Here is a 17,762-nt window from a genome sequence, read left to right on the forward strand (position 1 = left end):
AAGAACTTGTTGGGATGTTTTCTGTATGGAGATAGATAACTAGGAAGGTTGAAACTATGGATGAAAATCAGTATCTTAAATTTCATTATTAAAATATTAGATGGCTTTAAATTGCTGTACTGTAACTCTTTAACTAAAATACTGAATATCTAGTTCTAGTGGATCAAATAATTCTTTGTTTCTATAACTAAACAACTAATAACTCTAAAACGCAATATTGAACGGAATTACTATTTGTTACACCTTGAACAAGTAATTGCTAGTTAAGAAACTAAGAGTTCATACCATTTGTAGGTAATGGTCACGCATATGGTGTGTGGACATTTTCGTTATAGTGAAATCGTATCGTGGAAGACAAATTTGAGCTATTTCAGTAAATATATTGGACTGCCATCAATAGTCCTTTTCGAATTCTTATAATTAGAGAATACACAAACAAAATTAAAAAGTTGGACCAAGAAAATTCAAAAGAGAGATAAATGATGAGATATATACGTAGTTAACTATGTTACACCCAACAATATTTAGAGCCCGAATCGAAGGTTCAAAACCATGGCAAACTTTCAATAAAACCCTAAAATACAACTAATTAAAGCCAACTCTTAATCAGTTAGCTCTCACACAGTTAATCTCGATTTAATGTTGATAATCACACACTAATCCATACTCTTATATATTGTCATCAAGGCTTAATTAGTAACGCAGAGGGAGAGCTTTTGGCAAGGCTTCATGATGAGCAGCATTAATCGGAATCGTCTGGAACTTGCTATCACCTGATAAAAATTGCCTCTCTTCATGAATGGTAATCGCTTTAATTATCTGAAGCAGAATGTGTTGTTGCTCTTCTCCATTTGCCCACCCGTGGATTTCTGCTTTTATGAGATGGCGATTTTCGTTTATTAATTTCCAGGCTGGAAAATCTTTTCTAGGCATAACGTAATCATGCTCTTTGAGTTTTAAGCTTGGACAAAAATCTCCTGGTCCGTCACCTAGATAGATCATTCTTTTCTTCCCTTCCTTAGCCAATGAAGCTTGCATTCTTTCTATTACCAGGCCCTGTTAATACACAAAATCATACATTAGAATTTGATAGGAATGATTAATGAAACAAAAGATTGTAATGAAGAACACTATAAATCTAACTCTAGTTTTTTGATTCCGTGTGGACATAATATAAGGAACACGCGAAGCTTTTGTACAAAACGATGAAGACATTAAAACAAAGACAGATTTCATGACGGGTGTTTAAATCAAATCACATTAATTTACATTACGTGTAACTCATGCAATTCATAGATTTTATACAAAGTGCTACAGTAGGAGTAAATTTTGTCCGTGCTTTAGGTACCTTGCACATGTTGGGAGGACAAACGTGGTTGTTGCAGCCATGAGAGCAAGTGTGAAAATCATGATAAGGACGGATTCTGAGTTTTCCTTCTTCATCAACGTAGCTCGGATTTGTGTTGATCTCCGTGAAGCAATCATATAATCCAAGATGATTCAAAATTGTGTCAATGAGGAAGACATTCGCATCGCTCACTATCCTCAAATCACATCTGAAACAATAACACACATAAATTGAGTAAATCTGATTTTACTACACCAAAAACCACAGAAATTATAAAAATAGAAAGTACTCGTATCCTGATACGTACCCTAAAGCATGAGCTGCTTTAACGGCTGAAACAACACCAGGAATTACGGGTACGCGTTTCAGTACTCCTTCAATGTCCTTGACAGTTTTGCCTTGTTCATGATGTTCCTTCATCATCCTATCCTTTATATTTGTTTAAAACAAAGAAGATAGCAGATAGATTAATGTTAAATCAAGTGATTAATTACATACACATCATATAATTTTGTAGGTAAACAAAAACTAACCATAAGAGAGTTCTAGGGCATGGTAGGGAGAAGTTGCTTGAACGAATCCGTAATACCTAATTAATCCACAACCCAATTATCGCTGTCCAAATCAATGATCGTCTTGTCGAAATCAAAAACCACAACAATTCCAGCCATTGCTTTTGGTTGTATCGAATGAAAGAAATCAAAGATATTTTTTTCTTTCTTGAACACAAAGAATTTGTTTGAGTTTAAAGTGAGAACAACACAGAAAATAAAAGGCCTTTATATAGTGGAAAACCTTTGTAGATTTGGGTTAGGAAACGGAAATATTACGCTGTATTTTGGATTCTTTTGAGTTTATGGTAATGAAGTCATTAAAGCACCTTCTAGGGCTGTTTAGCAAATATGAACCGTTGGATTAACTAAACATTGGATACTACTCGGTGATCATACGGCTATAAAATTTTATTGGCCTCTCTAATGCTAAATCGGTAAATGGCATTTGGAGGTTATTTTTTTGTAGGTAAAAAGTTTTCCCAAGTTGAGACGGATTATGCTTAAGATTTGTTACCAAAAAGCAATTACTATTGTATTTTTTTCTTTTTAGGTGTTAATAGGATATATGTCTAATTATAAGAATTTATCACAAACTTAATTAATATGTAATAAGGATTCAAAAATTATAGGGAATAAAAGAAAGATCTCTAGAATACGTGTTCTAGTAAAGTCTAAAAATACTTTAGAAAAGATAGTTCTAGAAATAAGTAGTTGACGAAGATTCTAGAATAGAAAAATCAATATTCTTAGCGTGATTCTTCCATCACCGATAGAGGTTTCCATTTAAGTTGTGTATGAGCTAAAGCATAACCAAATGAAAAAACAAGAGCGAGAGTTCAAACAATTAAAGAATTAAGCTGAAGCAAGCTAAGCAACAAATGAGTAAGAAATAAAAGAGAGTTGCTACATTTCGAGTGAAAGAAATGTAAGACCAAAGTGGATATTTATAATTATATATTTTCAAGTCATGAACAAATGGTTGTTCCCCATAAAAAATATCCAACATCTAATTTAAGAGTGTCAATGGTTTGGTTCGATTAGTTACTTTATATAATCTTTATATACTTATTTTTCGATCACATTATTACAATAAGGTCAACGTTGTTACAGTACGAGCCCTACTAATTGCCTATCTGTGGAACAAGTAAGTAAACGTGGTTCACAGAAGTAACTACTGAACGCAGTGTTTTTACGTGAAAAATACCCGGCTCAAGAAAGGTGTAAAAAACTACGACCTGTACCTCTACAGGATTTAATCCCAACTTCACTATAATACTTGAGCCTCAAGAATCAACAGAATTACAAGACTTCTTGCAAACTAGGAATTAAAACTTCTAACTCCTATCACTACAAAAACACAAATCTTTCCAAGATAAGTGTTCCCAAGTCTTAGAGTTCCCCAACTTGAAGACGCAATTCCTAACTCAGTTTATAGATCCCTGAGACTAGAACAATGACTCATTACAACTCAATGAACCTACCTACTACACACAGTCTACGATTTGCTAAGTAAGAGACCAGGTTATTCTTCAAGTATGTGAACTGATATGCTGATTGTTGATTTTCTTTTCAGTGCTTGAGTGCCCACTTCCTTTTGTTATATTTAAGCCCTCCTCTGATAAAGTCCTTTTTGATGTCTACTTCTCTTTCCAGTAGGACTCTTATCAAGTGACTCTTCTACTTGTTGCTGCTGCCTCTTTCTCTCTTAGATTTAATAGGATTCTTTCTTCTCTTATTACTGGACTCCTTGATCAACCCAACTTCTGCACTATTTTATGGTTCTCTTCATCTTGACTAGGACTCTTTTGCAGGACTTCTCATTCCACTCAACTTCTGATGTGATAGAATTATCCATTTCTGTTTGTACGCAGAGACATCTTATCAATAACTTGTCTGCAACTTAGCTTTGTTCACTTGGATGGACCATCTTTTACAACATGTTTCATTCACATGTCTATCATCAAAACTCCACATGTCTTAACAAATTCTCCTTTTTTGATGATGACAAACATAGCAGTACAACACAGCACAACACCACCTGACATAAACTTACTAAGAAATTTAAGTAAAAGAAGAAGAATGAAACACAGGTTAGTCCAATTGGATTATAAGCATTGCATAGCCTACTCTTTCCCCTTTTGACATCATCGAAAAACTGGCTTAAAAGTGAAAATGTTTAATAATTCATGGCCATTGAGCCTATCACTGAGACAATCAAAATTCAGACTAATATAACATGAATGCAGTATGAGGGAACATGAGCAGAAAACAGTATAACAACCAAGTCCATTTTATTAAGTAGCAGATATGACTATATATACCAAAAGCAACTAAAGAGAAAACAAGTTATCCAGAGAAGCAACAAAAAGAGACATTTTTAAGAGGTCATAAAAGACCAAGTAGAAGAGCTAAGTAGATAAAGAAGAGAGAAGAAGGGAGGTGAGTTTCCTAATGACATCATCATTCTGAACTCTTTTTTTTCCAATAGTGAAGTAAGGGAAGCAATCTGAGCTTGAAGAATCCCCTTTTCTTCTTCATGAGCAGCCTGTACAGCCTCCAAAGCTGCCTGAGCAACTTCCACCTCAGCTTGTTTATCTGCCAGTGCATTTCTCAACCTTTGCATTGGATTATCAACACTCTTTATGGAAACAGGTAGCATCATGTGGTTCACAGACACTGCTCGAATTAATCACCTTCTTTATTCTGAAATCTTTTTTCAAGCAAGAAATAAACAAAGTGTTAGATAGTTCATTCTTGTCCTTGAATGACGTTCCAATAAAAAAGCTGGTCCCGTCATCTTGAAGATTTCCAGATTGTGTCGATTGAGAAGAAATCCACATCGTATTGGTCGCATCAACGGGCGTAGGTGTTTGATCATCATCTGAAATATTCATGTCTAGATCATCCAACCTATCATCAAAGAATTCTTTTTTTTTCTTCCTTTTCTTCTATATTCTGGTTCTCATTCTCTCTCATATTTTCAACTATGTACACCCTTAACACTGGCCTGATTGAATCACTTAGATAAGCACGCAACCGAACCTGATCGGTTATCTTGAAAAGCAGTACCCTCTGATTTTCAAAGGAGCTATGAATGTAGCCGATGACGAATTCTTCCGGTTGATAATTCAGTCTACAAAATTTGATGATTAAGTTCACAAAATCATCATACGAAACATCACTTTGGACTGTCATAGCTATCATCTCTAGTATTTCACCCTCCTTCCAACGCCATACATATCGATTGCTCTTCTTGACCCATTGACCATGACAATCCACCCCTATTGTTATTAATCCCTCCATTAGTGGTACCTAAATAAAGTCATTTGTTAAAAAAAATTGATAGTGATTTCATAGTGCCGTGAATGAATCCCAATAGATGTGTTATCTGTTGCAACAGGTAAGTAATGAGTCTCAATAGATTCTTACCCGTTGAGATTTATTTTACGATTCTGAATATCTGTTGCAACAGATGAAGCGTCTGTTGGAATTAATGTTACAACTAAATCACCTTTGTAGCTAATTCCAGCAGATGAGTGACAGTTGCAACAGATAATTAATCTGTTGCGATAGATGACTTACCTATTGCAACAGGTTATTAATCTGTTGTAACCTATATTGGAATCGTATTCAGGTTCTGTTGCAACAGGTAAATAATCTATTGCAACAGATATGTTAAATGTTGCAACAGATGAGCCATCTGTTTAAACATGAATTCAACATATCATTCTTCTGTTAAAACAGATGTCTCATCTGTCGCAACAGATAATTTATTTGTTTAAATAGCTGGATCTTATGTTGGATTCATGATTGGGTTCTATCCATTTTTGGAAAACAACAACACAATGGCAGTTACCCAGATTACAAATTCAACTAAAAATCATTATTTGAATTACCAACTTCTCCTATGAAGTAATGCTAAAGTGGAAAGTGATGTTAGAAACAAAATTTGACCTAAGAAATTGGTCAAATAGCAACAGTAGCGATAGTAACAACAACAACAAATGGTCAACAAGAACAAGATGAAGATGATAATAAAGTAGAAGATGATGATAATGAAGCAGAAGATGATGAATGAAGCAGCAGCAACAATGAACAACAAAAATTGCTAAGAGAGAGAAAACAACAATGGGTGAGAAGAAAGAGAAAGACGTCTTTTTTTTCCCTCCGTTTTCTGTTATATAGGCTAACATTTGGATCAAAGTGTAAATTTAAAAACTTGTGGGTTATTTTTCAAACTTTTCCAACTTTCTTAATCCATAATAAAGTAATTGTCACCACCACTTAATAATTAAGACTTTTGTCACCTATACTCATTTTAAAACTCTTTTGTCACCTGTGGCTCAAACGCCCAAGAAACTTACTAGAAGAAGTAATACTATTTACTGGTCTTCTGAAAGGAAAAGGATATCTTCTGACTTTAAATTAAAAACGTTCCTTTTAAGATTAAAAATATTTTGAAAAATTGAAAAGGCCTAAAACGTTTTGGACAACTAAAAGGGTAAAAACGTTTGCCTCGTCTTTTCCTCTCTTTAAGTGAAAAAAAGTATAAATAGGGGTTTTGCTCAGAAGATTATCATGAGTTTTCCTTATCATTCTCTTTGAATCCAAATTAAAAAGCACTTTCCCACACAAGTTTGATTGCAAAAGTTAGTCAGGATATAGTAGAAGACTGTAGCCCTGGAGGTCAAAGTAGTGAACGAATTGCGTGAAAGCTTCAACAGGTAAGTAGCTTTTCAATTTCGTTTGACGATTTATGCTATCTAGATTATATGTAAGTCATATTGATCCTGCAGAATTGTTGTTTCCGCTGTGCATGTTCTAACACTTATTTCTAGAACTACCTTTTCTAGAGTATTATTGGACTTTACTAGAACACTTGTATCTATTTTTTTTATTTACTGCCACTTTTGAATATTTTAGATTCTTCTTTGAAGTATACTACATATTAATTAAGTTGGTGAAAAATTCTTAACATTAGACATACTAGTATTAGTACCCGCGTAATGCGCGATCGATATTAAATGAAATTAATTATAGAAATTATTATCTTATTGATTTTATATAATAAAAAATTTATTCAAAATCGTTCAAATATTTGAAATTAATAAATTTATGCAATGCAAAAAATAACTATTAAAATATTAAGCTTAATATCATTAACTACATAAAATTAAACATTTCTTTTGAAAGTTAGTATCCGCATGTAAATAATATTATATTGTAATATAATTATTTGATAATATTAGATAATATTGTGATTTATATTGATTTATTTTGTGAAAAAAATATATATAATTACAAAAGAAAATGCATATATAACATAATTATTAGTATTAGTTAAGTGACTTAGTTCTAAATTTGGTTAGAAAAATAAAGAACTAATGAAAGATATGTTTTAGAGTTATGCACATGAGGCTTCTCTGTAAAATCTTATCTTGAAATTTAAGTTCTTTTATATTAAATATTTTAATTTGCACCCTCTATCAAAAGGAAGAAAGGAGTTTCCCCTTCTTTTTTCATTCTTAATACATTTTTCTTTTAAAATAAATTTTGTATTCCTTTGCACGATCTTGAGCAAAGTCTCAATAATAGTCATTTTTCCCTCTCCTAACTTGTTTGCACGATTTTACAATGTTTACTTATTCTCTTATGATAATGGACCAATAAATATTAATGAATCTTATTGTATATTATTTTTTCGAATAAATGGTTTAGTCCTTCATAGGTTTGAATATTCACTCTTCAACTCTATTTTCGATCAACCCTATCATACTTTCTCAATTTACTCAATTTGAATGAAATTATAAATATTAATCACTAACGAAATTGAATTTCCTTCCATCTTAGAACGTTCAACTAATACTTAACCCCTCATGTCCATCAGTACAATAAGATATTAATCTTATTCATCTTTATCCTTTATATTATACAAAGTAGATCAAATTAATTATTGCTCCAAAAGATCTACAATATTCTAAATTGGAGTTACAATATAAATATAAACATGATTGAACTCATTGCTTGTTTATATCAACTAAAACCAAAAAAATAAGAAAGTTCAATATACATAAGTATTTGATTTATTGAATTTGAGCATTGTCCATTGAGCATTAGCCGCAAGATACTCACCCAAATTTTGATCTTCGATATATAGCTTTTGAGATAGTAATCCTAGTGTCGGGTAAATTTCATAGATAGTTATACAACTATCATTTTTTTACTAAGGTAACTTAACTATCATTCCTTATACGATATTAAAAAACTTTTAATATACTATTAAAATCACACAATTTAATTTACAAATTAATTGTTAATCATAACATATAGAAAAATAGTATAGACAAATTAAGTGTTAATCCTAATATATAGAAATATAATGGGTTAGTAATTTAGTATAATAGTTTATTAATTTTTGAAATCATGTTATTATCTCACTAAAATATAAAGCAACAATATTTGCAATGCAAGAAAATCAACTATCTAATATCAATATTAGTTTCTTCATATTTAATGTATAACTTGTAAATTTTTATGCTATTGCTAAAATTTTCATTGCACATTTTGACTAAAATAAATTTTTATAAGTTTTTAAAAATGTATGACATATTAAAAGATTACTAACTTAAATTTTCAAAGAGTACAAATTATATATTTTTTTTTTATAAAACATAAAGTACATGAATACTGGCTCATAAAATTTTCACCAAACATATAAAAAATAAAATGAATATGTAACATAACTTGTATATTTAGTTGACTTGATAAATAAAAAAAAATCTATTCTAAAACAATACTCACAGTAAATTGAGATTCTAGCGATTATCATGACAAGATAAGTTGTGGCAAAAATCACTTGTAAAATTCATCCTCTCCAACATGTTATAGCAGAAGTTAATTAGCTTTTCCTAAGTGTAGCCTTTTGATATAGTGGTAAATTGTTATGACATTAGAACATCTAGATTAATTTCAGTTGGTACAATATTCTTTTCCATATATATGTATATAATTGCTAATTGAGTATTTATTTTCTATTTATATTTCTCAATCAATTTTGTCATGCTTCCTTAATTGACTTACATCGAATGAAACCATAAATACTTTTTATCATATAAATATTTATTTTATGGTAATACTTCAATTGCATATATTCTAATTTATTAGTAACTCACACCTACATTTCATCATATAAAGATTATTATAATTTTTTATTGATATTTTTATTATTAAGAAAAAATTATTCCTAATTTATTTTATTGATCTGCACGTTTAAATTTTTATATAAGATAATTCACTATTATCTATCTAATTCTTTTTGAATTTGTCATTTGCACAATAAATATGTTAAATTTGGCCATGCATGTGTACAAAACTTGTCCTTTAGGGTTCAGGCTCCCTTTAATTGCATGTATGTGTAAATTGGTCAATTCATCAAATTACTACTTGACATAAATGTTTATGAAACACAAATCAAAACTAATTTTAATTTTATTATGTATGGAATGGAATATCAACAGTTTGTCCATCCAGGACAATCACAGTATGACTTATATGTGATGCAAAGTAAGCATCGATCCAAGACTATTTGGAGAGGCACATTAAAGGGAGAAAAGGTGTGTTTGGCGAACCATCTTTATGCTAATATTTGGGTCCTTTTTGCTTTGAAAAATGCAATGAGTGATGTATTGTATTTAATATCAAGGATAAAATAGGTAAAAATGGATAAATTATCCATTGATTTTATAAATTGGACAAGTGTTGTTGGACATGTCAAAATAGAAAAGTGGACAAATAAAAATGGACGCAGGAAGTACATTTTTTCAGTCAAAGAATAAGGTAAGTGATTTTGTTTACCTTAGAAGGTAAAATCGTGATTTACTAATCCAACGGCTCATATTTACTAATCTGCAAAAAGGTTGCTTTAATGACTTAATTACCATAAACTCAAAAGAATACTCAATACAGCATAATATTTCTGTTTACTAACTCAAACCTACAAAGCTTTCCACTATATAAAGGCCTTTTTTTCTCAGTGTTCGCTCTTCAAACTCAAACAATTCTTGTGTTGAGAAAAAAAAATTGTTTGAATTCTTTCATTCGATTCAACAAAAAGCAATGGCTGGAATTGTTGTGGTTTTCGATTTCGACAAGACGATCATTGATTTGGACAGCGATAATTGGGTAGTAGTGGATGAATTAGGTGCCACGGATTTGTTCAATCAACTTCTCCCTACCATGCCATGGAACTCTCTTATGGTTAGTTTTCGCTTATCTACTTAATTATAGTGTGTACCTAATTAATTAATCACTTGATTTAACATTAATCTAACTGTTATCTTCTTTGTTTTAAACAAATATACAGGATAGGATGATGAAGGAACTTCATGAACAAGGCAAAACCGTCAAGGACATTGAAGGAGTACTGAAACACGTACCTGTAATTCCCGGTGTTGTTTCAGTCGTTAAAGCAGCTCATGCTTTAGGGTACGTGTCAGGATACGAGTATTTTCTATTTTTATAATTTCTGTGGTTTTTGGTGCAGTAAAATCAGATTTACTCAATTTATGTGTGTTATTGTTTCAGATGTGATTTGAGGATAGTAAGCGATGCGAATGTCTTCTTCATTGACACGATTTTGAATCATCTTGGAATACATGATTGCTTCACGGAGATCAACACAAATCCGAGCTACGTTGATGAAGAAGGAAAACTCAGAATCCTTCCTTACCATGATTTTCACACTTGCTCTCATGGCTGCAACAACCATGTTTGCCCTCCCAACATGTGCAAGGTACCTAAAGCCTTCACGTGTTCCTTATTTTATGCCCCCATAGAATCAAAAAGACTAGAGTGTTCTTCATTACAATCTTTTGTTTCATTAATCATTCCTATCAAATTCTAATGTATGATTTTGTGTATTAACAGGGCCTGGTAATAGAAAGAATGCAAGAAGCTTCATTGGCTAAGGAAGGGAAGAAAAGAATGATCTATCTCGGTGACGGACCAGGAGATTTTTGTCCAAGCTTGAAGCTCAAAGAGCATGATTACGTTATGCCTAGAAAAGATTTTCCAGCCTGGAAATTAATAAACGAAAACCGCCATCTCATAAAAGCAGAAATCCACGGGTGGGCAAATGGAGAAGAGCAACAACACATTCTGCTTCAGATAATTAAAGCGATTACTATTCATGAAGAGAGGCAATTTTTATCAGTTGACAGCAAGTTCCAGACGATTCCGATTAATGCAGCTCATCATGAAGCCTTGCCAAAAGCTCTCCCTGTGCGTTACTAATTAAGCCTTGATGACAATATATAAGAGTATGGATGATCAACTGTGTGAGAGCTAGCGAACTGATTAAGAGTTGCTTTAATTACTTGTATTTTAAGGCTTTATTGAAAGTTTGCCCTGGTTTTTGAGCCTTTGATTCAGGCTCTAAATATTTTTGGATGCAACATTGTTGAATATATATATATATATATATCATTTATCTCTCTTTTGAATTTTCTTGGATCAACTTTTTAATTTTGTCTGTATAATATTTAGCATTCTAAGTTTGTTTCTCCCTACATCTCACTAAAACACCAATACTAAGATTGGCTTGAACAAGATGATATCTCACTGAAATAGCTCAAATTTGTCTTCCACGATGCCATTCACTATTTTGAACATGTCCACACACCATATGTGTGGCGATTACTTACAAATTAATGAACTCTTATATATTCTTAAGTAGCGATTACTTTTTTCAAGATGTAACAAATAGCAATTCCGTTCAATGTTTCGTTTGTTAGTGCTAGACATTTTCTAGAATAATTAGTTGTTTAGTTATAGAAACAAACAAATATTTGATTCACTAGATATTCTGCTTTTTAGTTAGTTGTCCTAAGAGTTATAGTAAAACAATTTAAAGCCATCTAATATTTTAATTAATGAAATTTAAGATACTGATTTTCATCCATATTTTCAACCTTCCTACTTATCTCTATACAAAACATCCCCACAAGTTCTTCCTACTTAGCTTACCTGCATTGGAAAAACTCAATCCCTCACTATTGGCAAAAGAAGAATTGATGGTCAGTAATACAAACGTGAAAAATTTGGCGTGCCTTATTTGGGCACTATCAGTATCAGTAACATGTGCCCACGTATTTTAAAAACTAATTTAGAATATGTGCGTTAATATTATTAACACGAATATATAAATGTTTTAAAATTCAAACTTATTCTTTTGATGGTTAGCTATTACATTATTAGTCAAACGATGCAAAAAGATTCGTTCTATTTTTGAACTTCTTGAAGGAAGGATGAAGATATGGTACTAACGGTGAAATTGCACAAATTTGTCTAATAAAGGTAATTTAACCATATCACCTTTAAATATATTTAATTTAATACTCTATATTTCTTTAGAAAATAAATTTGAGAATGAATTAGTATTTAATAGCGAGAGTAAAATGAGCAAAAATTGACAAATTATCTATTTATTTTTTACGCTGAACAAGTATTGTTGGACATTTAATTTTAATATAGTAGAAAAATACTATTGAATGGAGGAAGTAATACTTTACGAAAGTGTCATAACTCATTTAAAGAGTATCCGACATATAAAGAAATCAAGAGCAAGTCAGTCAGCTAATATTATTTTTCTAACTAAATTAATTCCTATACCACCTGGTATATTGAAAACTTCAGTGAACTGTAAAGTCTTCATATTTTTGGCAAAAGTCATTTGATATGATTTCTTCAATTCCTCTTTGGTTAGACATTTGAACTTTTCCTGCAAAGTGTTAGAACAATAATGATAATTGTACAAGAAATTCAAAATAAAACTTGCTTGGCTTAGAGGCACGATAACTTCTTGAAGATAGTTGGAGTCTCTCCCACGAGCAAACGGAAGAACTAGTGACAACTCTATTTTCGTGATTCAACTAAGTCACAAAATAAGTAGCATTCAAGAATGTTGCTCTTCTATTCTTGAATTGGTGATTTCACCATTTGATCAATGTCTCTCAAATGTTTTTCAAGGGGTAAGTAGTTTTGAGTGCTTGTCTTTTCCAAAAAGAAATACTATTTATAGGGTAAAATTTTCATGCAAGTGAAAAGTATTAATTAAGCAATCGTTAATAGGTTTATGAACAAAAATTTTCTTTCTTTCAAGTTTCAAGAACCTAAAACGTAAATGAATTTACAATTGTTAATGCATTTGTAACTCAAGATGCATTTGTTTCAATTGTAATTTCACATTCATTTTCTTTGTAACTCAAAATGCATTTGCTCAATATTAATTGAAACATAAAAAACTTTTAACCGATGCACTTGTTCCAAAAAAGTGTTTGAAACATAAACTTCAGTAATAACACAAAGAACTCAAGGTAAATTGTGCACATGCAATATGATATTGTCAATTATTTAATACACCATTTGACCATGAGAACCATAACTAATGTAAGTGCAAGCATTGCAACACCACAATGCATGAATTGTTCAGATTGTTGTGTAACGATAGAACAACATCCATAACTCTAGGTACCATTAGCTCAAAACAAGAGAAATACTAATTAACAAAACTTTAACTACTCACCTTAATATATTGCCCGACCAAGTAAATGGTAAGAAAATTGATTATTGGACTTAATTTTCTTAAAAGAATAATCTATTTTTGTAAATATCGCTTGATAAAGATAGGTGTCAAAGAAAGAGGAATACTTATTGAGGAAAACCTAATTACTCACTTTAAACAAGTTGCCGACCAAGTAAGGAAGTTGCCCCCATTGAGCTGAATTTGCTATTGGTTCTTCTTTATCTCTTTCTTGAAAAAAATTCAAATCTAGCTTCTGCCTATGTAGCTCTTTTTATAATTCACCATTCAAGCTAGTTATCCAATCTCTTAAGTAAAGCCCAAAAATGAGACAAAAAACACAATAGAAGCATTCAACAAACACAAAATAACTATGAATAAGGCAAACAAAGAGAGGTTGAAACTGTTAGTGTGTGTGCCCTACTAATTTTAATATTTTATCCTACTGGTTACCTATCTGTGGAATAAGTAAGTAAACGTGGTTCACAGAAGTAAAATTTGAACACAGTGTTTTTACGTGGAAAACACCCGGCTCAAGAAAGGTGTAAAAAGTCATGACCTGTACCTCTACAGGATTTAACCCCAACTTCACAATAACTCTTGAACCTCAACAATCAACCATATTACAAGACTTCTTGTAAGTCTAAGAATTAAAACTTTTAACTCCTATACTACAAAAACACAAATCTTTCCAAGATAAGTGTTCCCAATAATCTATGTAATCTTCTATTGTCCGTAGGACTCCCAGGTAGTTTCACTCTTTTGTTGTTGCCACCTCTCACTCTCCTAGATTGAGTAGAACTTTTCTCATTTATCTTGTAGAACTCCTAAATCAACTAGACTACTGACAACTGCAATTTTCTTCTCCTTTGCATCTGCTTTCACTGATGTGATAAGCTTGAGTACATGATATTTATCCACTCCTGTTTTTGCGTAATATCATCTTATCAATAATCTTGCCTACAGCTATGCTTTGGGCACTTGGAATGGACCAGTTTTCACAACATATTTTATTTACATGTCTATCGTCAAAACTCCACATGTCCTAACAAATTCTTCCTTTTTGATGATGACAAACTCAGCAGCTCAGCATCATTTTGCAATTCCTGACATACTTAGTAAAGAGTTCAAAATAGAATATCATAGAAATGAAACAGGTTAATCAATTGGGTTATAAGCACTGTATAAGCTATTCTTCCCTCTTTTGACATCATCGAAAAGATGGACCAATAAGTGAAAATAGTTTAATAATTCATGGCCACTGAGGCTATCACTAAAACTAGCAAGACTTAGAGCAAAAAAAAAAATCAAGAGCAAAAAAAAATCAACAATGCATTAAGAACACAAAAACAGAACACATAAAGCAAAAGTTCATTGCATTCATAGAACAGGATACAATTACCATAACCCATTAATAATAATAAAAGAGAAATAACTTGGACCAAAAACAGTAAGGAAAAATGCCTAAGACGTGAAGATGGGCTTAAGTGGAGGAGGAAAATGGGATAAGGGAGGTCAGCTTCCTAATGATATCAGCATTGTCAGCTCTTTCTTTTTCCAAGTACCTTAATTGAATAATCTGGGACTAGGGGTGAGTTTTCATAGGGTCAACTACAACTTTACTTGAGTCTTTTGGCAATTGCATGATAAGACGGTATTGCGTTCCTCCTGACTAGAGTCGTCGATCGATAACTCTGAGTTGAACCGATTCTTACTACCTCATATGTTAGACTAATACCTTAATTGATTAATCTAGGACTAGTGTACTAATACCCTAATTGAATAATTTAGGACTAGGGGTGAGTTCTCATAGGATCAACTACAACTTCAATTGAGTCTTTTGTCAATTGCATGATGAGACGGTACTTCGTTCCTCCCGACAAGAGTCGTCGATCGATCACTCTGAGCCGAACTGATTCTTACTACCTCATATGTTCAACTAATACCTTAATTGATTAATCTAGGACTAGGGGTGAGTTCTCATAATGTCAACTACAATAGATGGCAGCGCCTATTTGATAATTTACAACAGATGGGTAATCTATTACAATAGATGACTTAATCTGTTTGATAGTTTACAATAGATTCATGATCTATCGCAACAAATGACGTAATCTGTTTGATAGTTTACAACAAATGTATAATAAGTTGCAACAGATAACATAATCTATTTGATTTGATCCAACAAAAAATACATCTGTTGCAACAGGTTGAACATTTTCTTATATATAATTTAATTGAGTTCATACGTTAGACTAATACCTTAATCGAATGTGAGTTCTCATAGGTTCAACTACAACTTCAATTGAGTCTTTTGGCAATTACATGATGAGACGGTACTACATTCCTCCCGACCAGAGTCATCGATCGATAAATCTGAGCCGAACCGATTCTTACCACCTCATATGTTAGACTAATACCTTAATGAATTAATCTAGGACTAGGGTACTAATACCTTGATTGAATAATCTGAGACTAGGGGTGAGTTCTCATAGGGTAAACTATCGATTAATCTAGGACTAGAGGTGAGTTCTCATATGGTCATCCACAACAGATGGCAGTGCCTCTTTGATAATTTACAATATATGGGTAATCTATTACGACATATGACAATTCATTTGATAATTTACAATAGATGGGTAATCTGTCGTAACAGATGACTTAAATCTGTTTGATAATTTACATCAGATTCGTAATATGTTATTACCTAATCTGGTTGATAATTTACAACAGATGAGAAATCTGATGCAACATGTTGAACATTTATTTTTTATAATTTCAATTGAGTTCATATGTTAGACTAATAGTACCTAAATTGATTAATCTAGGACCAGAGATGAGTTTTCATAGGGTCACCTCCTAGAGTACTTGATCAACTACAACTTCAATTGTTTTTATACAATTTCAATTGAATTACCCTTTTGGCAATTGCATGATGAGAGGGTTAAAAATTATACATATATTTTATGATTTTAAAAATAATTAAGATCAATTCGGATCAAATTAACATTTCCAAAACTACTTGTAATTCTTTTCCAAAATACAAATCAACCCATACAAAATGTTTCATCATTTCAAATCTTGAGGTTTTGCTCTTTCTCTCTCATTCACACTCAACAATACAGTACAGACAACAACTACTCAACAAATTTGCTCAACCCTCCACAACAGATCATTATTCTTCTCATTTTCGACCACATAGGTGTTATTTTTTACTTCATTCTTGTTTGTATCAGTCATTTTCTTTGTCTTCGTAGGAAACATAGTTTGAGAAGAGCTCTATATTTGTTATTTTTTTTCTAAAAAATTAGAAATTTCAAGTTAATGATGAAAAATAAAACTTTTAATTGTATTATCTTCGAGAATGGGTTTACAATTTTGAGTTTTGATGGTAAAATCATAGGAAAAACTTGAGAAATCCCTAGTTTCCATCGCAGTGTTCCGTTAACTATCGTGGTATTGTTGGATGGTGTTGGTGGTGGTAGTGGTAGTGGTATTTGTGGTCGTCGTGGTGGCACTGGTGGTGGCATTGGTTGGTGGTGTTTGTGGTGGCTGTCGGTGGTGTCGGTATTCGTGGTGTTTTTTTATTTGTTGGCATTGGTTGGTGGTGTTTGTGGTGGTAGTTGTTGGTGTGTCGGTATTCATGGTATTTGTAATATATTTTTTAAAATCTATCTCCATACATCAATTGTAATGTAATTTTTGTTTTTCTTTGTCTGTAGGTAAAACATGTCTCCCAAAAGAAAAGAAAGTGAATGTGGATCAACTTCTGACCACTAGAAAAAGGCTACAGTACAGAGGGATTCGGAGGAGCTTCCTGAACAATCTCAGTCAGGAAAAAGTGAAGCTGAGGAGAGATGTGAAAAAAATGTTGAGGGAGGTGGACAAAGGTCCGTGGATGGTGATGAAGAAAATAAAAGTGAGAAAGAGGAGGAACTGAAGAGTGAGAAAGTGAAAGAGGATGATCATCAACATGATGATAATGGATCAGCGATGGGGCGTGAGTTAATATCGACATCCCAGCATGATCCTGTCAAAACTTTTAGTATTGCCAGGTTTCATGTTGCGATGCCGATAAATGACCCAGAAGGAAAACACCTAACTGGTCAAATTATACTTAAATGTCAGATGAGGAAAATTTTTGAACATTTTATGAAAATTATGAAGAACGAAAACATAGGCGGACTCTTTAAGAAGAGCTTCTTTGGATGCTTTCTTGAGCTGCCTGAGGACCCCTCTGCCCATATTTGTTTCCCTATGACAATAGTATATGTTCTTCTCA

At 32.2% G+C, this 17,762-nt stretch overlaps 2 protein-coding genes across 2 annotated transcripts; one reads left to right on the top strand and one right to left on the bottom strand.

Moving 5' to 3' along the window:
• Positions 1-463: 463 nt before the first annotated feature.
• On the bottom strand, positions 464-2,074 carry LOC124890872 (inorganic pyrophosphatase 1-like). Its single transcript, XM_047402722.1, has 4 exons — positions 1,882-2,074; positions 1,656-1,777; positions 1,349-1,556; positions 464-1,056 (listed from the first exon to the last, which is right to left on the bottom strand). Exons 1-4 carry the CDS (start codon positions 1,882-1,884, stop codon positions 694-696), a joined length of 696 nt encoding a protein of 231 aa, XP_047258678.1. The 5' UTR covers positions 1,885-2,074; the 3' UTR covers positions 464-693.
• A 7,854-nt stretch (positions 2,075-9,928) lies between these two features.
• Positions 9,929-11,193, top strand: LOC124890870 (inorganic pyrophosphatase 1-like). Its single transcript, XM_047402719.1, has 4 exons — positions 9,929-10,158; positions 10,265-10,386; positions 10,486-10,693; positions 10,828-11,193. The coding sequence occupies exons 1-4, from the start codon at positions 10,018-10,020 to the stop codon at positions 11,191-11,193; spliced, it is 837 nt and encodes a 278-aa protein (XP_047258675.1). The 5' UTR covers positions 9,929-10,017.
• The last annotated feature ends 6,569 nt before the right edge of the window (positions 11,194-17,762 follow it).

This window comes from Capsicum annuum, unplaced genomic scaffold, assembly GCF_002878395.1.
Source record: "Capsicum annuum cultivar UCD-10X-F1 unplaced genomic scaffold, UCD10Xv1.1 ctg2621, whole genome shotgun sequence".
NCBI classification, from domain to species: domain Eukaryota; kingdom Viridiplantae; phylum Streptophyta; class Magnoliopsida; order Solanales; family Solanaceae; genus Capsicum; species Capsicum annuum.